General features: G+C 40.5%; 1 protein-coding gene and 1 long non-coding RNA gene across 3 annotated transcripts; one reads left to right on the top strand and one right to left on the bottom strand.

Moving 5' to 3' along the window:
• Positions 1-3,014: 3,014 nt before the first annotated feature.
• On the bottom strand, positions 3,015-9,499 carry LSM8 (LSM8 homolog, U6 small nuclear RNA associated). Of its 2 annotated transcripts, XM_056339481.1 has the most exons (4): positions 9,336-9,499; positions 8,225-8,265; positions 6,672-6,799; positions 3,015-3,285 (listed from the first exon to the last, which is right to left on the bottom strand). In XM_056339481.1, exons 1-4 carry the CDS (start codon positions 9,364-9,366, stop codon positions 3,195-3,197), a joined length of 291 nt encoding a protein of 96 aa, XP_056195456.1. In that variant the 5' UTR covers positions 9,367-9,499; the 3' UTR covers positions 3,015-3,194. The 2 variants fall into 2 exon arrangements, with proteins under 2 accessions (XP_056195456.1, XP_056195455.1); XM_056339480.1 differs by lacking the exon at positions 9,336-9,499 and having other exon boundaries at positions 8,225-9,297.
• An 812-nt stretch (positions 9,500-10,311) lies between these two features.
• Positions 10,312-19,567, top strand: LOC130149636 (uncharacterized). Its single transcript, XR_008821967.1, has 3 exons — positions 10,312-10,945; positions 17,676-17,727; positions 19,415-19,567. It is a non-coding gene; the product is annotated as an uncharacterized LOC130149636 (long non-coding RNA).
• The last annotated feature ends 231 nt before the right edge of the window (positions 19,568-19,798 follow it).

A 19,798-nucleotide genomic window follows, 5' to 3' on the forward strand; every position in this document is an offset into this window, starting at 1 on the left:
GGTTCACCTAGAGTCTAGATAAATCCACAACCTTCACACCTGCTGAGCTTCTACCCTAGACTCTTCCTCCTCCCGGGACTAACTAACGTCCTCTGGCTTGCTTTATTAGAATGATAATACAAGTTATACTAAAGTATAACTATGTCCACTTTATGACTTCAACCCCATTTATTTTTCCTACTTTAATAGAATGAATCAAAATAAATTAATGATATAAAACCCCTAACTTTCAGTGATGACCTATTTCTTCAGCTGGACTGCACTACAGATTTGATTCTATGAGAACAGTTTCAGGCTGGTTATAATTCAACATCTTGCATCCAACACTTTTCCAGAGTGCTTTCTCTCCACCATACATACAGGGACCTAGCTACCCCCTATGGATTAAAAGCTCCTGTAAGTTCACAAGGCTATAATTTCATTTTATGAATTTTAAATGCATATTAAGCCCTAGATTAAATTTCAAGATACCCCTTCTGACTGGGTCTCCTGGCTTTGATCCCTTCACCAGTATATCCAGAAAAGGCTTTAGTCAAACCCAGATCAAAGTCAATGGCATCAAACTGAAGCAAAATGTGGTCCAGAAACCGAAACAAAATTTAAGTGTAAGCCAAAACCCACAACTCCAAAAACCTTTACATTGCTGCTGCCTAAGCATGAAGGTAAGCAAACTCCACAGTTGCCAGTTTTAAGGTTTGAGACAGAATTTTGCTTTTGAGTGGGCTCTGCCTTGGCAGGGCTTTTACTGCCCACAATCCCAGTCAGACCAGTGAGCTGGCCATCCCTCACCTATCTCACTGCAGAAGAATCAAGTTGACAGTGCACTGCATATCAACCCATTTGGGCTTTGTACAGCCAGGTTTTGTTAGGATCTTTTTTTGAAAGGGAATTTAAACACCTTTCTCAATGCCTTGGAAAACGCCCTCCGTTTATGTCAGCCTGTAAGCGGAAACACATCTTAATTTTTCAAGCTGTAACCCCTCCCCCACCACCCCACCCTGCACACACACAATTTCACAGGTCCAGAAAGAGCGCATGCAAGAGCTGAAATCACTCACCAGAAGGGAAGATGACAGGGTTTGCAATCTGCATTTTAAACACATAACTGTGTGAAACTGTGGTTCTCCAGACTGTTTTTCCTGCTTGAGCAATGCCTGAACTACTCAGAATTCTCATCTGTTCAGTCCCTAGATATTATTAATCAGCTTCACCACTTCGGTGCCACAGCTTTGCATCTGAAATAATCACTTCAAGGACAGAGAAAATTTTCAATTAACATCAGCAGCTCATCATATTGTAAGTCCTCAACCAAGCACAGGGCCAAGGAGTTGCATTACAAATGACGTGCTCAAGGCAGAAGGCCTCTGTATGTATTAACATTCCATAACTCTGCTTCAAACATAATTCCACAGCTACAAAGGAACAGACTTCCTTAGTCATTCCAGAGCTCCTATAAGTATTTAGCCTGTGTATCTCAACAGTAACTCTCCTAATACATGCAAGGCCAAGCAGTGCATTTAAACTCAGCTCATCCTGATTCTACCTTTTTGCTTCCGCATTTCTTTTGGCTGAGCCCCAAAGTAGCTAATTTACATCCACATTACTTGTCCTTTATCAATACAGTTCACTTTCTATACTTTCTTTTCTCTCATGCTGGTATGAGTAGCAAAAGGGCTTTTTGTTATACACTGTTTTGTTGACTGTTTAACAAAATTGATCGATTCTTTTAACATAATGAATTATAGCCAGACTCTACGGACTTTGGTATGGAAACCCCCCAATTCGACATCTGCTTAGCAATTCCCTGCAGAAATGTGGACAAAAAACAACACATCACCAGGTCGTAAGATGGATAAAGTTGAAATAGGTTTGCTGGGCTTCACATGCGTCACTAAGAACAATCTCAGAAAACAAGCTGGAAGCTACAAGAATTGAGAACCAATTACATGCAGAACAAATACCTTCAATTCAATGTATTTGGCTTCCAAACTGAACTTGCAATAATAAAAAGTACCAAATCCCACTTAATATTAAAATCAATGTAAAAACAAATATGCACATTAAAGTCACTTTTCTTTTTTCAACAGCACGTTTATATGGGGTGGGTGGGTGGGGAAGGAATACCGGACCTGCTGGCACACTAGAGGACAAGGAAAACAGCTCTGTCCAATACCAACTTCCTCTTGCTGCCACCGTACCAGTATTTCGGCTAGGTAGTGAGTAAGTAAGCCTAAAATACACCATGCTGCCCAGAGCTTGTCCCACTTAAATTAGGTGTTGCTGATGTATAAGAGGAGGTCTATTACGGTCACATGTAATTCTTACACCCAATATTAAGGCAAATTTCATTCAAAGGAAATAATTTCTCTAGCCAAAGTACTCCTGTGTCCCCTAAAACCTCCAATCTAGCAAGACAATGGTTACATACTAGCAAAGACACAATTCTCCTTCTATACATCTTACCCAGTTTTTGAGCACCACAACATCTGGTGAGAAGAGAAGACAGAGAATCAGTTGGTCTGGAATTCAGTGGGCTTCAAATAAATGCATATATTTGGTTTAGGTTCTGTGTTTCTACTCAAAAGTCTTTCTTTCCCCCATTTAATTTGTCTGCAAGTCTTAAGGCACTAAGAACTCTTGCACCTCCAGTACACCCTTAGGGACTAGAGAACAATGTTAAATAAACCACAAAAAACCCTGTTATGTGCACAAGTCATTAATTTGACTGCAAAAGCTTTTAATGCTCTTGCTCTCTACACTACAAATAAAATGAAAAAAAAAAAGGCACAAAACCTGGTTTTCTACTTACAGCCAGAACTAGGTTTAGAGCTGGTTAAACTGACCATTACACAATCTACCTCCAAATAATTCTGAGTTAAAAAAGCCTTGGTTTTCCTTTAAGATTGAGATCTTTGTTTAAGAATGAGGTATATATACACAGGACTACCACTGACATTGTTTACATTTCCCAGTACATATTTCAGAGTGACATCACACAGCATGAAACCCCAAAGGAAATTCAATGAAAACTTCTTTAGTAAAACGTAGAAACTTTACTTTACATGGCAAACTACAATATATTCATAATAAAAAACTGGTGACTAAAATTAAACACAATTTGTAAAAATCATCCACGTTGTTAAATAGGTCTGTACAACCGAAGATTTACAAAGTCCATGTGCATTTTCATCTTTTCAATGCACAACTGAGTTTAAAGGTTCTGCTCGAATATTCCCCAAGTCAAGAGCTGAATCTGTCTCTTCATCAATTTCACCAATGACAGCACTGCAATAAACAAACAAACAACAAACAGGTTATCATTTGTTGAAATCCCCTGGTACAAAACTGGAAAGCCACAAAATGAAGTTGTTAGTGAAGATTTTTTTTTTTAAAATTGTAGAACTCTATCCTTTGAACTTCAAATTTTGATGACTATAAATAGTCTTAAGTAGAATCTAAAGGAAGTTGCTGGGATTTTTTGTTGTTTTCGGGTTGGATTTTGGTTGGTTTTTTTTTTTTAAAGACACAGGTTATAAGAACCAAATACTACTGGTTTGTTTTAGGCAGCAGGTTAGCCTCTGAAACAAGAACCACAACCTTTTAGAGAGATAACAGCTTTTCAAGAATAATGTCTAACTGTAGCAATTCGTAAGTGCCTATGGCATTAGAGAAGCAAGACAATTTCCTTCAACACAACCTAGTAAAACGTTCATTTATCCAAGGGAGAGTACATAGTATTTCACCTATGCTATGTTAAGACTTACCTGAACTAAAACACTAGTGGACTCAGTAAAACCATTTTAAAGAGAAGGCTAAGATAATAGAGATCACACTAGCTCAGGATGGGAAGTAACCCAGAGGGAAAGTAAGAACAGAATCTATTCCTTCCAGCACACCCTTACATTCACCACGTCAGAGACTTATGAGCTAATGGCTGTATCCACAAAATGAATTAAGAGCCATTAAAAACTGTTAAATTAATCCATCCAATAGCTTTCTGAATACATTTCCATTTTTGGTGTTTGTTACATCCCGCAACAGTGAGTTCTACAATTAACTTTTACGGTGTGCAATGAAGTACCTTGGTATGTGACTTGTCAGATTATGTCAGTTTTCAATAGCAGAAAAAAAACAGAGGAATTTACATAAAGCAATTATCTTCCCAACTTCTCCTACAACTCCTGATTTCACAGCAAACAATAACCACTATATCTGTGCTTTTTCCAAACTGAAGAGCCCTTGCCTATTCAGCCTTTCCCTGAAAGAAAACATTTCATACCTCACTTGCGCTCTTCATGTAATTTCATCCTGTACCCCTCTAAACACAGTGGCATAACAGGTGTTTATACAATGACATGATGATGCCCACTGTTCTAGTTTTCTTCCTAATAACCCCTAACATTCTTTCTTCCAGTGAATCCATATTTACCACAAAATAGCCAGGGAGCAGGGTGAGACTGAGCTTAAGAGCAAACATCCCAATACAGGAGTCCAGGTTCCTATGACAGTCAGTGGAAACTAAAGAGGAGTTTAACTTGCCTTGAAAGAGTAATCTGGTTAGCCGAGTAGTTTTCTCAGTTCCATCACTACACTGGGAGCTTAGACAACACAAATGTAAACTGCTTATGCCAACTGAATATTCAAGCACTGACCAGCATGAAGCCTCACTTCAAATTTGAGTGCCTTCAGAATTCTTGCATGAAAAGGACTTGATCCTGCATGCTCATTACCATTTCATTTACTAGCTTTTTCCAAAGTGACACTTCAATTTAAAACATTTCCTTAGATTAAAATCCATCTATGGTATCACAGCGTAAGTTTCTCTTTAGTTCACATAGAGAAATAAAGCCTTTTCATTAGAGATCACATTCTCCTAGATGAAAAAGGAACAGACAATACCGGTCACTCCTGATATCTCTTTCACAGACTTTCTGTTTCTCTTGCAGCAGAACAAACACACATGTATTTAAGAGGTTTTGGTTTTTTAATCAGCTTTTCTTCACAATTTTTATTACAGTTTTACACATAAATTTCTAGTATTAATACCTTTTTTTTATTTTCCTAAGTCATCACACCTTCTAAAGCAGAAGTTGTCTTTTTCCTTCTAACAGCCTTTACTTGCTGTTGAACCATACCAAGTTCTTCTGATTGATGCTGTATATTCACTGCAAGCTTCTAGTGATACACACTGGAACGCCTGGAGGCACTTTATCCCTTGAGTGTTTTGTTTCTTTTATTTTTCAATAGCTTCTCTATTATACGAGTCCCCTATTTTGAAGTTACTGTTACTTAGCTGTTGTTTCTTTCTTCTTCTTCCTATAAGGATGCTGAATTTTAGTTTGTTAGGAGTTGCATGAATACAGAACTATTCCTTCTAACAAATATGTTTCCAAGTTTGTTATGATTAAAAAAAAGATTAATTTCTATAAAAGAATGTTTTGAATATAATTGAGTAATGTGGCAGCCTAGTATGGCGAAAAAGTGAAGCAGTAATTTGGCTTTATACACATCCATACAATTTGAAAAGTTACAAGCAGCATGTTTAGCCTACCTTTGTACATTTGTCACTATGTGGTTTTGCTTAAAAGCTCAAGTCAAAAATGATGAAAGCTTTCCAAAATGATCCACTTTCTCAATGATGTTAGATAAACACACCTAAATAAGTCTAAATAAAATTCAGTCTTGACATTTCTTTGTACAGAAATATCCATTAGAATTAGAAGATTGAGATTCCTGTCCAGGTACACATTTTGGTCACTGCAACATGCCCTTTTTCCTTTGTGATAAAAAATAATCTCATTTTTTACCATGAGTTTCAGAATGCTGCTGCAAAAGTCATCTTCCTTGCAGGGCCACTTACCAGGCCTTCTTTCCACTTCTCTTATAACCATCCCATCTGTTCTGCATAATAGCTAATTTTCACTGCATTTAATGAGCTTTTACTTTCATTTTGTCAGCGTATTTAACATCAAATATCAACTCATACGTTTGACATGTCACTATATCAGCTTCAGCAGCTGTTACATTGTCAAGCCAGAACCTTCATATATTTTCTAAAAATCTAAAAAAATCCTGTTAAAAGTCAACTTTGTATACAAGATTGCTGACTTTTTACACACAAGTTCCATCTAATCTTTTTTCATTCTTCTATCTTTTCCTCCATCAGTGGATCCTGCCTTTCACAGACTGGAATAAAGAAAATCTACACAATGCCTTGACTCAAAGGAAAATGGCTGAGGTTTATGCTGACCTTTCCTAGATAGAAATCACTACGTGATCTGGTTAATTTACAGCTCAGTAAATCTAGACTAACAGTATCTTAACGTTACAATGCAATCACTTCTGTAACAGAAGTGTAGCCATTTATTAAGGATTCACAAAACCGTTTCAGTGGGAAAAGACATTTAAGATCATCAAGTCCAAAGGCTAACTTAGCACTACCAAGTCCACTACTAAACCATGTCCATAAGCACCACATCTACATGTCTTCTAAATACAGGTATGGTGACTCAACCACCTCCTTGGTTGCCTCAGCTTTGGCAGTACTACTAGTGCTACCCACAGATGCAAAGATATAAGACGTCTGGGGCTAAGATATATACAGATACACTATATATATACACATACTAAATTTTTATTAATTGGTTTAAATATGAATATGTTATACTTACACATTATCACCTCTTACAATGTATAATCCCAGCACTACTTGCTCAACCCCTTGTGAAGAACTGAACACTCGTTCATGGCTTTCATCCAAAATCAAGTTAATGGTCTGATCAAAACCTTTGAGGGTTCCCTGAAAAAAAACAAGACAAAAAATAAAACACTCCAATTACCTTTTAAATTTATCATCTTTGGTCTCAAGGATATCTTAAACAAGGTGGCAATACTAAGGCACTGGAGAACAGATGCTCTACTTAATTTTTATTGTTAGGCTTAAACAGAAACAGCTGGAGAATGAAACTTGAAAAGCAATAATCAATTTAAGTATCTGTATTTACTACTGTGTTCATGCTAAAAGCCACAGCAATCTTTAACATTGAAAGAAATAAAGTTTCCTTTTTACCAATGAAGGCCTTCTAGACAACTAATTTTGCTACTTATAAACTGTGTTAGTCTTCCTTGTACGGAAGTTTCCAAAAATCAAATAATTAAATTAACAAACAGAAAAGTTGGATTCTTGTGGTCAACAGTATTGAATCTATTCTTAACATGCAATTTTAAGTGGTATCTCTTTGAAAGAGATTAGCTTATTTCCATAAAATTACTCAAAAAACCCCAAACCACCCAAGCTGCAAAACTAAAATGCATCAAGAGAAGAATTTCTGTGCCACTTTAATGCGTTATCATTTTTCCAAATGTGTAATTGATTTGTGCAATTTACCATCTGTAATTGATTAAGAAATTCCAACTAATGTAAAACACCATCATTCAAGCAGTGGCAGTATCCATTTATATCATCTAACCATGTAACAATGAGTCATATATACTGATTTCATTCAAATCTTTTTGGTGGAAAAGATCTTGTATCACAACACAAAATTTACCAGACTGACTCCAAACAGACAGAAGATTGGGTGAAACTAGTATTTTTCTGCTAAAAGTACTGTTTTGTCTGTCCAGAGGCTGCACAAAGCTAAGTACAGACAGAAAGATATAACCATCATGCAATGATCACACTAAAAAGTTAAACTTAAAGCACAAAAGAATAAAAGATGGGGGGCAGGGGGAAGAAAAACCCCACATAATACATAAGCAATAAAACCAAAACATTATGCAGTCTGATATATAACAGTTTGCCAATCCTCAGCTTTTCAAGCTTACAGAATTCCACAATTCTTCAGTAATTATTAGCTGACTTTTTCTATTACCATATAGAAGAATTGGTTTTAGCATGGAAGTTGAAAAGCTTACTGAACAAAGAGAACATTTTAGGTGGAAACCATATTACTGAACAGAAAATGCATTTTCTTGTGCAATCCTATAGACAAAAACATTTGAAAAAAGTCAAGCATTTGCATGCACAAGTTTATCAATGGACAAAGCTGACAGGCAAGAACCAGTGTTTAAATCAAACAGCATAAAATAATGGTCATAAAGCTTTTAAATAAAGTTTGTGAAGTCGTGAATAGGTAAGTGATAATACCCTAGCACTGCTTCTTTAATGCCATGATGGAGTCTTTATGGGGGAAAATACAATGTTAAAAAATACCAGTCTCACCACAATCATTCTTCCATCAGAAGTAATTACCGCAACAGTACCTGATAGTTCATTAAGAAAATATTTAGACATATCTGAAACGGAACCATTAACACTTCTGAAAGTTTTAAGAGGCAGTAAAAGCCAGAAAAGCCTACCAGTATTTTTTTTTTTTTTCATAAGAAAGAGCACCATGGTTGTTAGCAACATTTGACAATGCAGTATTTTTTATGACATTCTGTTTTAAAGTTTCACTTTACTCAACTATGGAGAGTTATACACAAACATGAACACCATAGGCAGACTAAAGATTTAAGTTCATCTCTTCTTCCATTACTAACTGCACTACCTCAAAATTGAAACAAGTTTTATAAACACTTCAAAGCTAAGTCCTTCAAAACAGCTTAGCTGTTTTGCTAGTGGGGATCCCTGGCATTCTACATGCCCTCACTCTGAAGTCAGTCTGGCTATCCCAATTTGATGACCACATATCCATTATCCTGAATGATTCTGGGTTACTACCTTACTGTTTGTGAATAAATTTGAAAATGCCCATAGGCTATTAGGAGTGCAAAGAACTACAAGAAGGGCGTTCCAAGAACAGCAACTCCCAGCTTCTGAGCAAACGATGTAAAGCCGACAACTTAATACATGCAAAGAGCCCTTTATGGGGCCAGGCCTCATTCCTCACACCGACCAAACGAGGATCAAGTTTGCAGCGCGGGAGGCTATAGGGGATTCTATTCTCTGGGTCTCCCGTAAACCTCTGTTCTACCTTATGTAAAGGGACACAGCCAGCCAGGAAGGGCCAACGAACGCCACCACCCGCGGGAGCTGGATGCAGGAGGCCTGCGGCCCCGGCCGGTATGCTTTCTGCAGGCCCTTCAGCAGCCGGCCTAGGGCTGGGGCTCTCCTGGCAGCTCACACCTTGCCGGGCCCGGAGGTACCCGATGCCCACAACAGCTCTGTCACCAGCCCCCGGGGGCGGGCGCCGCTCGCCCTCCGCGGCACCGAGCCGCCAGGCCCCCCGCGCCCGGCCTCCCCTCACGCCCGCGGGCACGAAGGAGAAGGAAGGCCCGTTCCCGCCACCCCTAGGGCCGCCCCGGGACGCTTCCGCCCGCCGGAAGGATACGGTTGATGTAATTCTCCAAAGCAGAGGTCATGGCGACGGCTCCCGCGCTTCGCCTCACCCCGGCGCCAGCAACCACCTCCCGCGAGACGGCGGCGGCAGGATCCGGGCGCGCAGATGACGGCGGCCCGGCGCGCAGACGCACAACGCGGAGACCCGGCGGGGCGCGCCGCTCCAGCCGCTGCGCACGCGCGGCACGGCGCCGGGCCGCCTGTCAAACCGAGCGGGAGCGGCCGCGCATGCGCGGTGGGGGGGGGGGGCGGCGGGAAGCCGATGCGAGCGGGCTGTACCAAGTAGCGGTCCGGAGGGGGGTGTCACGGTGCCCCCTCCGCGGCACATGGCACCATCCGTTGGGTGGGCGGGGGCAGGAGGCGCGGGGTGGCTCGCCGGTTTCTCTCCGGAGGCCCCGTCGCCGCCACCGCTGCGGGGGGGCTCGGCCGGCGAGGGAGCGCTCGGCGGGCAGTGGGAGCGTTGTGTCCGTGCCCAGGCGGCTGGCCTGCAGGGCCTCGCTGCCCGAGGGTAGCGTGCCTCTGGCTGGCCGCGGAGCCGCGTATCCCTCCCTCGGTTCCGGCAGGCGGGCGGTGCGAGGTGGGCAGGCAGGAGGCCGGGCTGCTGCCGCCCCACGGCGCTGGCTCGGGAAGGCCTCGCAGCGGGGCTGTGGGAGGGGTGCCCGGGGCCAGCCTTGCAGCGCAGCTTATTGAAGTCCTACCGATACGGTGAAAACCCTAGAACTCTGCTGCACACAGAAGCTGCCTAGATAACAGAAACATTAACACCCGAGAAAGAGCGAAGGGCGGGAGCTTTGCACTTAGCACTTCGAGAGGGGACAATTAGTATCGATGTAGATGAGCTAACAAGAATGTAAATAAGGAACCTTCTGACGAGGACGTGCTAACTGCTACAAGAAAAACAAACCAGGGTAAAGGAATTGTAGTAGTAGATCAGCGACCTCCTACTGAAATGCCCCCCCCCCGCCCCTCCGAAGAGGGTGGATCCCCCGCTCAGGGATCATGCTGGTACAGATTAAAACCAGCCCTGTGGGCATGTGTTAGCTTGGCATGTTTAGAGTGGGCAATAAGGAAGGGCTCACTGTTAGCTAGCAGATGTTTTAAGATAACAAACTAAATAAGAAAGACTGCTAATGTATGCAAAGATAAACAAGAACTTCAGGTAACTGCCCAAGAAGATGAAAAGTACATCTTGAAGAGGCGCCAGAGGGAGGAGATTCTGAATGCTCGGAAACCTGTGCGTGCCTTTGTATAATAACTATCGGGCTGCCTGTTGAAACGGTGTGCAAGTTAGGAGGAGCGATCCCCGTTGCACCCAGTGCCACAATAAACATACCTGCTTTATAACTCTCCTCGAGTTGCAGAGTTGCGATTCCGCACGTCACTACGCAGAGGTGCTTTGTGTGGGAAGTGGCGGGTGGCTGCGGGAGGGTGCTCCGGCCGTGCCCGCGCCCGATGCTGTAGTGGCCATGGCGCCAAGCCACGCGCTTCCAGTCCGGCAGGGATCTGCAAGTGGAGAGCTGTGCCACTGCTGTAAAGGAAAATGTGGTCAGACGCTGCAATCTGTGCAAAACTATGCACCTTTTTAAAAAGGCGTAGTGCCAAGTAAGTGGTGATTCTTATGCGGCAGTTTGGCATTTATGCTTACAGGAATCTCCTTTTGCCATAATCTGTAAATGGGGGAGTGGCAAATAGGGATGCCCTGAAGAACCTGTGCTTTTCATTTTTTTTATAATGTTACCTGCCGCTAGCATAATTCCCTTTCCATTCTGGTGGCCCATTGTTTCTTCCGATGAGTCCCTAAGCATAACAGCCTTCCACACTTTCTGATCGGTGTGCATGATGCACAGCGTTCCCTATCTCCTTGAGTCCTGTGAGATAAAGGAGTGCATGAAACCTGCTGGATTCAATGGTGGTGCTGGCAAGCAGTTTTCAGGAATGTAGGAAGCTGGACTGATACACAAGAAGAAATATCTCAGGGAAATGAATTTCAGTCATCCACTAATAGAACCAAATTAAGCTACAAAGGCAATCCTGGTGCTTTAGCCATATTTGCCTGTGGGAGATGTCATTGTTAGTGTGCAACAGGCTTTCAGAAACATACTGTAGTATGCTGTACACACAGACATCCTCTGTGCTGCAATATATTCATGAATGCACCCCTCTAATGGTATTTAATAATATAGCAGTGTGCTGGTGATGCCTAAAGTCTTACACAGGTGTTGACCTCTTACAACAGTCTTTCTACCAAGCTTCTTGAAGCTGCTTTAGCAGGGACTTGGACTAGATGATCTCCAGAGGTCCCTTCCATCCCTGAACATTCTGTGATTCTATGATTCTGTGATTCCATGTAAGAGGCTGAAGATTTTTTGTGAAAAGAATTTTCTTTTCATACTCTTCCTTCTCCCTAAAGGTAGACATTTTCAAAGGCCAAGAATATGAGATCACTGGGACACAAGGATGTATGATAAAATCTTAAAATACTTGCACCATGACAGTACCAGACTACTGATCCCCTGAGAATCTCTGATCTGTTTATATCAGCAGTGTCCCTGAAAAGCAGAGAAACGCTTTTTAGTTGTTTTATCAAGGAGGGCTGAAACCCAAAGAAGTTTTGGTGCCCAGACTTTGCCAAGCCAGGTGCTTAAGAGCAGTTAGCACTGTCAGTATAAAGCAGCTCACAAAACAGAATTCCTGGCTTCACTTAATTAGAGTCTCTGCATTTTCCTGAAGGCAAGCAGCAGTGCCCTTCTTCTTACAGTCCTAACGGAGGTTCAGTCTTCTGTTTGAAGCCACCACTACTGTTACTCTTCTCTTACAAAATACACCTTTAAGTAAGAAGTGGAAAACTCTAATTTAATTCCCTTTTTTTTTTTTTTTTGTGGGGGGGGGAAGGGGGGAAGATATTGTCTGCCTCTCCCCCTAAGTAGCAAGGTTTCATAGACTAAATTCCAACCTGGGGCCATAATTTGCCCTTTTGTTGAAGCTGTGCCATGTGCAGAGAAATGGATTCATTAGGCTGGTCTAAAACTGTGGTTAAACTACTTGTCCAGTAGAGGGAAATCTTAGCTTCTGGTTGCTGTTCCAAGGTCTCTCATTTTAGATGAAATGAATAAGCAGCCTTCAGCACCGGTTCTCTGCTGCTGGTCAAGACCATTTGAGTCCTACCTTTACATGTAGAAATTAAGTATCTTAAGCATGTCACCCTGGTCTTCTTTACAGAGAAAAATAATTAGTTTTCTAGCATAGGATGAGATGCATTTCACACCAAATATGTCTATGTTTCTCCAATACTTATAAAATGAGCCTAGGGTGACTAACTCAGACACACACATTTCACAGGTTTACAACTATTTTAGGCTAGACAAATTTTATTCCTGGTGACCATAGTTGCCAAAATAACATTGGTTTCCTGATCAGAAACCTGCAGCTGGCAACACTGTGCCTGTTTCTTCCCTTCAGTTGCTGCAGAGCTGCCCTTGAGGACACACTAAATAATTGAATACAAGCATACGCTAAATAACTGAATACGAGCATAATGCTGGTTAAGCTCTCAGTTGACTGAAGAAACAAAACACCTTTGGAAAAAGGCTTTCCCTTTCTCTTACATTGTCTAGATGTAGCTTATTTGCTAATTACATTCACTCCTGTAATTAAAATCAGTTTATTTCTGCAATTGATTCTCCATACATTAAGGTTGCTATGGAAAGTGATTGCTGTATGCTATGCTTTTTGCAGAATATATAACCAACTAATCATGCCCTGGAGTGTCTCTGCACACTTTCCTGCTTCCTTACAGTCTGCCGCAGCAGGAAGGAAACCCTGCAATGGTAGTTGTAGGGTATATGTGCAAGCAGTTATTTTCTGTAAGCTTGTTATCTAGCCTAGGGTTGGTGGAATGGATAAGTGAATGTTTTGTTGCTGCTGTCACCATGTGTTGCTGATCAGTTTTATGTCTCCCAAAACATCCTAGCTTCTGGCGGCTTTGCTTTCCTTGGTTATTAGGAAGTAGCCAGGTTTTATAAACCCATCCGTGCTGAAGGGTGAAATGGCTTTGTAGAGTTCTTGCGAAAGGAGAGGCTTGACTGGTACCACTGTGCCATGGCATGTCAAGCCATGTCCCTGTCAGATCAGATGGAGAAAGGTGCAAGGCCTACTCCTCAGACTTCCTTGAAAATGGAAACTAATGTAATCACCTGACTGTTAGAACAGGAGCTTTAAGAAATTTCTTGTAATAAAAACCCCCAAATTGGTAACATCTGTTAGCCTGCTCAACAAGGATTGCATCCCTTGGTTGCTGCTCAAGGAAAAATAGTACCTGAGGTAGGGAATAATGCAGGGTACATACTGAAGAAGAATCAGACAGTATGTACTCCAGAAGAGAAGTAAGCATCCCCAAATTCCACACATTTAATTTACTTAATCCTTCTAACAGCCTTTCTCATACTTTATGGAACTCAGAGATTTAAATCTTTCTGATTTTTCATCTACATTCCCAGAATGTCACTCCATAAAAAGAGCCTAGCCCTTCAGCTCGTCTTTAGTTTGTACACACCCAACCTGGCTAAACGTGATGTGTTTCTCTTTATGTGTTCAGGAAAACCAGAAACAGTCTTTCACCTCTACTTTGTTCTCCTGACTCTGTGGAGGCTCTAGGGTCCGTAATCAGCAATGCAAGGACATAGATTTTATCAGATAGCTGGAGAAAAGTAGAAAGATCTTGTTTACCTCATGCATGATAGCTGCAATCTAAATTGAGATATGTTTCATGTACGTTATTATATCAAATGGTAATGGTTTGCAATGAAACAACTGGCAAATATTTTAGAAGGTTAACAGTCTGAAAATTGCTGGTAGACTCTCAATATAAGTTACAATGCATTAGAAACAAATCTGTAGCATGAGTAGTCCCAAAGTGCTTTTTATTTATCTTTAGAAACTCAATGTTAACAAACATCTGATCTAAATGTTGTTTGTTGTGATAGAAACTGCTGCTATGATAGGATACATTACAAAAAACCTAATTTTACTCAAAGACCTCCTTTATATGAGAAAGTGTATATTTTTTCCAGCAACTTTTGCTACAATATGCAAAATACCATAAGAATCTTAATGATTACATCCCTACTTAATGAGGTAGCATAAAAAAATTTCTTTGCATGTTTCTGTTTGCAGGAAAATAAACTTTTCCATTTTCCTTTTTCTTTTTTTAAAAAACAGAAGAAACTGAAAACAGCTGTAGAAGTTCAGTACCATTATCCTTTTAGATAAAAAATTTAGGGGATGTTATGAACTTATTGGTAGGAGAAATGCTATTGCTAATGGGCCATGCACCTACAACTACAGAATTACAAAGCAGATGGATTCTTGTTTTCAGCTGCTCTAAGCAGAGTATTAAGACAACTCTGTTGTACATAAAATGAATAATAAGCTTCAAGTAACTGACATTTACTAGCATGTCAAGTTCATCATTTTTTACAGTCATAGCTGAAATTGCATTTGCTAAATTGCTCTCATGAAGCAGGCTTTTTGTTCTGATAGATTCCCTACTTCTCAAAGTATAATTCATCTTACTGTAAAAGCACTGATCCTAATCTTTAGCCTGTGTTAAGATGACTAGATCTTCCAGTTTTAAATATAAAGTCCTTTATCTTAATACTCTGCAAGGATGCCCATTTGACCCCATTCCACTTCTTGTTTCATTTGCTCTGTGGCACATGATCACCATATAAAAGGAATAATCGCACATGGTCAAAGGGCTCTGTTCAGAGGCGACTTACACACTGCCTGCTGCCAGATATAATGTAGATTGCACTAGAAAATCAATGTAATTCTGCTTTGTAACTTATATGGCATCATTATTTTGTGAAGTAGGTTATTCACTGTACCATAGAGCAGTCTTTTGGCACCAGGACCTTTAAACCAATTACGCAAGTGGAGAAAGAATACGCTGTGGATTTGGTCCTGCCCAGAAGAGGTGCTGAAATCCTTGTCAGAAACATGTCAATGAAAAATGATCATCAGGAGAGGGATATAAATAGGAGAACCTGTCTTTCTTTTAACGGGGTCTGAACTATGTCTAATAAAAGGCAGAAGATCAAAGGACAGGGAGGAGGCTTTTTTTTTTTATCAGTAGGCTATGCAGTGAAAGGCAAAACTTAAAGCAAGCTTTTGAAACAAGCAAACAGAATTGTATTAACACGATGAAGAGAGGTGGAACATGAGGATGGCAGATGCTATGCTTTCCTCACAGCCTTGAAGAGGGCTGTTTTGTCTTTATTTCTAGACTAGGATTTTGCAAGCTATTGCTCCAATTGGATATTTTCTTTTACAACCCCCAGAATCTCCTTGGTAATTGCAACTAGTGTCCTTGTTCACTGCCAGAGTACGTGCTAGCTCTTTCACTTGGTACTTTCAGGTACTCTTTTTCAAATCCTCTGGTTAGTGTTTCTGTTGGCACCAGAGATTCCATCTACTGATGAGTCTTTTCAGCTGTTAGAGTTCAGATACTGAGGTCAGTTCACTTAGTGGGGGAAAGAAATAGCTTCAATGAGCTTGCTTGTCCCAGCTGTGGTAGCTCATGATTCACTCAAGCAGGCAGCTGGCACCAACGCTGGAGTCAGTGTTGAGGCCTTTGGTGTGTAGAAAACTGTGTATACTGCACCCTGGAATCTGGGCTGCAGCCAGCACAAGGGTATCTGGAGGGGAAGGAGGGATCACATTTACAGAGATTTATAGGGGTAAGAACGACTGGCAGCAGCAGAAGGTCTTACTGTTTGCACTGTTTGTTGAAATCAGAGAAAATCTTTGTAAACAAAAAACCCCAGGGCTTTGGGTCACGACAAGGTGTATTCCTTGTTTGAAGAGGTATCCCTATGGGTAAAACTTTTTGTTTAAGGCAGATCTGCTTCACAGCAAGAAGTTACACTGTGCTCAGGGGTTTTTTTTTCCCCTTTTAATCTCAGACAAAATTTGTTCTCCTCAGATTAATGTGATCATGTGTGCAATGCCTGATCGCCGCTCTGGAGCGATGAATGGCACAAATGAACTCACGCCCTGAAATTTCTGGGCTGTTTGGATGGGTACATCTCATGCATGAAAGTGCAAGTTAGTTTTGCAACTCTGTAGCGCTCTGGTAGTGGGCGGGAAATGGTAAAAAGCCTTAAGAAATGTCCTGTTGGGGTGCGTGCTTACCTGGCTATGGTGTAGAAGGGTTACCATCACTCCACAATGAGAGAAGAGCAATGTCTCAGAGCACGGTGCTAACCATTAGTAACTGCTGCCTTTTCATTATCAACCACTGTGCTATTGCATTATTGATTAATGCTGTTGAAAGCCATTCCTGCTGGTCCCTTATGTTCTTACTGAAAACCACTTAACATATCAGCCACATCTAATTGAATAGCAAGAGGAATGAGTGAATGTAATTCATAAACACTCCTTCCCTTTATAGTCATTGGCAAAACTATGTACGTCACTGAACATTGAAACCATCCTGAAGGCATCAAATTTCCAAATATAATGCTATTTTTAAAAATATTTTACTCAACTTGTGCTAGGTATGCTGTTGCTACTAATGTTCTGGAGGCTCACATGCTTCACTTATTGTAGGGAGTAAAAGTAGTCTGTACATCTTAGTTAAGCTAAATTTCCATATCTCACAATGATTGGTAAATATTAGTCTAAATTATTTACTAAATCTGTAAGTCAAATTGCATACACATTCATTGAAATATCAGAATTTCTTTTGAAGCCCGTGGTGGAACTGTAAATAAAAGTTAGCTAACTTTTAAATACTGGTATTACAAAGACACCAGAAGGCCTCAGTCCACATTAAGGCCTCATTATGTTAAACTCTCTACATAAACATGAAGAGACACAAGAAGTCTTGGCTACAAGGAAATTGTACAGTGAATAGCCAAGAGAAAGTACAGAAGGAAGAAGGTATTGATGTCTCCATTTTAATGCCCTTAATAACGCTTTAACTTTTGATCAGCCCTGAAGCAGTCAGGCAGTTGGACTAGATGATCATTGTAGGTTCCTTCCAACTGAAAATATTCTATTCTATTTTACAAACAGAATGCAAAGAAAAGTGATTTTCCAAAGGCTGCTGTGTATCACCAGCAGAAATAACATTCAGATTTCTGAAACATATTCTAGGCAATTTCTCATAGTTTATTTTACAACACCCTTTTGGTTTTTGAGGAAGGTTCTCCTGCTTCCTCCTCAGCATGTAATTTGATACAGAACATGTATGAGCATTCCCCATCTTGCCCCTTCTCATCCCCTTTCCAGAGACTTCAGTACTTTGCTAATCACCTTCATTCTCTTTCAGTCTCTGGAGAAGTGCCACAATGGGATATGGACCACAGTACACCACATGTGAGGTAAAGCACTATTATCATCTGCTTCACCTGCTTGTCTTTTAATTAAAAAAAAAAAAAGAGAGAGAGAGAGAAAACCAAAATTAAATGCATCTGAAAGAAGATCATTGGAATAGAAATAATATTCATTGCCATTCCAGATGACACTGACATGACATATTAAGGTGTTTATATATCTTTGAAAAAATGGTCTGTCTTTTATGTCAGATAAATGATGAGGCAGGTGTGTCTCCTAGGCAAAACAGGCCACTGCAGACTGAAGCACAGTATCAAGATAAGATTGTCATTGTGCAAATCTGTGCTGCCTCAAAGCTAACGTGCACAGTCTGTTTTCGCAAGTGCTTTCATATTTTTGTTCTTTATTATGAACATATACAGCACATAAGTGTTTTTAGTATTGGCTGACTCTGGTATTTTGTAGTCACGATTGTGGTATTTAAACAGGAGGTGATCTGTTCTGCACATGGAAAAGGGGCTGTTATAGAGGAAATAATTAAAAGAAGTGTTGCTATTTTTTGGCAAGAGGGTGTTATGATTATTTTTCAAAGAATACCTAGCGTTCATTATGTTCATGTACAAACCTATGGTGATTTGAATCTGATTTCCAGTCTGTACCTAGGGAGCATTATCATTATGTTAGAAGTGCAAGTATGTTATTAAATTGGAAAGCACTTATATATATAGTCTCATCTAGTTCTTTTTTAGCTGCTGTATACAATTTCTTCCCAATTTCAACTTAAGAGCTGGATTAATTAGATGAAATGAGCAGTGTCACTTGAATAACAGCTATTGTAAATAACTGAGATGTTTTTATAAAACTTAATCATGTTGTTAATATGCAAAATGCATTTGTTATGATAAAGCAATACATTGCCCTTGGTTAAGAAAATTCCTTTCAGAGTTTGCCTGGCACTGATTTTTAAAATGCATTTCAAGACTTTCTGAAAATCTTGAAATATAAGCGTGACTTGATTGTATTATGAAAATGTATTTGGTGAGGGACACGTAATTATCTTCAGTTTTCAGATGAAGCTGAGCTGGTAACATCTCTAGTCACTGCTAGAAAATTTATTTCGATACTTATTGAAAGTAAGCTTTTTTTCCTGTTTTTCTTTTTTTCCTGCTGCACCACTCTTGTACAGAGAGAAATTATTGTTACAGGAGGCATTGTGTCCAGGTTATATATACCTAGCTGAAAATTTTCTCAAGGTAGAAAAAACTCCTGACCAATACATCCCTCGCATCTCAGGGATACATTCTTCCCAGGAAAATGCTCAGCTTTAGAAACTGTACATCACAGCACCATGTGTGTATGTATTGGAACACACAATGCCGAGTATAATGCCAGGTTTTCTGAAGCAGGTTTATTTTTTAGTTTAAAACATTGTTGTGCTGAATTGGTGGTTAATCAGTAATGTTACAGCTGAACAAACCTTCCGTTCAGAAGGGCACAATTGTTGCTGCAGGTTTAGACGTTGGCTAGCATGGGGTGTCTATGCCGTGTGAAGAGTCCAAACGCACACGTTTGAACATAGAAATAAAAAGAGCATGGAGGAAGCTGGCAACAAGATTATGCCAGCTAATGTTCTTATAAACAGCTTTTGAACAATGCTAGTGCATTGGATTTAGGGGAGGGGTGGGTTACAACCAGAGTGTATTGTTTCATATTGGGTATTTTTTTCTCATGCAGGTCTTCACCTTTTTTCCCTCCACGTGGTTACCAAGGAATGCAAAAGCAAGCTATCACTGTGTGTCAGATGCCAGCAAGATCTAAGAGCTCTGGAGCAGCTGAGAACATGGATACAGCATCTCAGATGTCGGGATGATGCTGTACTGGTAGAGGAATCTGTAAGGGGAAGAGGCTTTCATTTCATGTTGAATTTTGTCAGAATCCAGGTCTGCTGTTGTTATACAGACAGAAAGTTTTGTCAGCAAGATGGGAGTGTGTCTCTGTAGCACTTCACAGACTGAGGGGGGTCGCTGCCTGAGAGTACAGGATGTATTATGGGTTGCAGGGGAAGAGCATTTTGGGATTGTGCAAAACTTTCCATAGGATGTTTAGGAAAGGAACTGC

This window comes from Falco biarmicus, chromosome 5 (genome assembly GCF_023638135.1).
Source record: "Falco biarmicus isolate bFalBia1 chromosome 5, bFalBia1.pri, whole genome shotgun sequence".
NCBI classification, from domain to species: Eukaryota; Metazoa; Chordata; class Aves; order Falconiformes; family Falconidae; genus Falco; species Falco biarmicus.

Bases quoted from the DNA above. Each gene is read 5' to 3' on its own strand.
- LSM8 (XM_056339480.1), bottom strand. From the start codon at position 8,413: ATGTTGCTAACAACCATGGTGCTCTTTCTTATGAAAAAAAAAAAAAAT. The intron at 6,800-8,224 runs GTGAGACTGGTA...GTTTTTTTTCAG, and splicing joins CTGATGGAAGAATGATTGTG to GGAACCCTCAAAGGTTTTGA. The intron at 3,286-6,671 runs GTAAGTATAACA...TGTTTATTGCAG, and splicing joins ATTGTAAGAGGTGATAATGT to TGCTGTCATTGGTGAAATTG.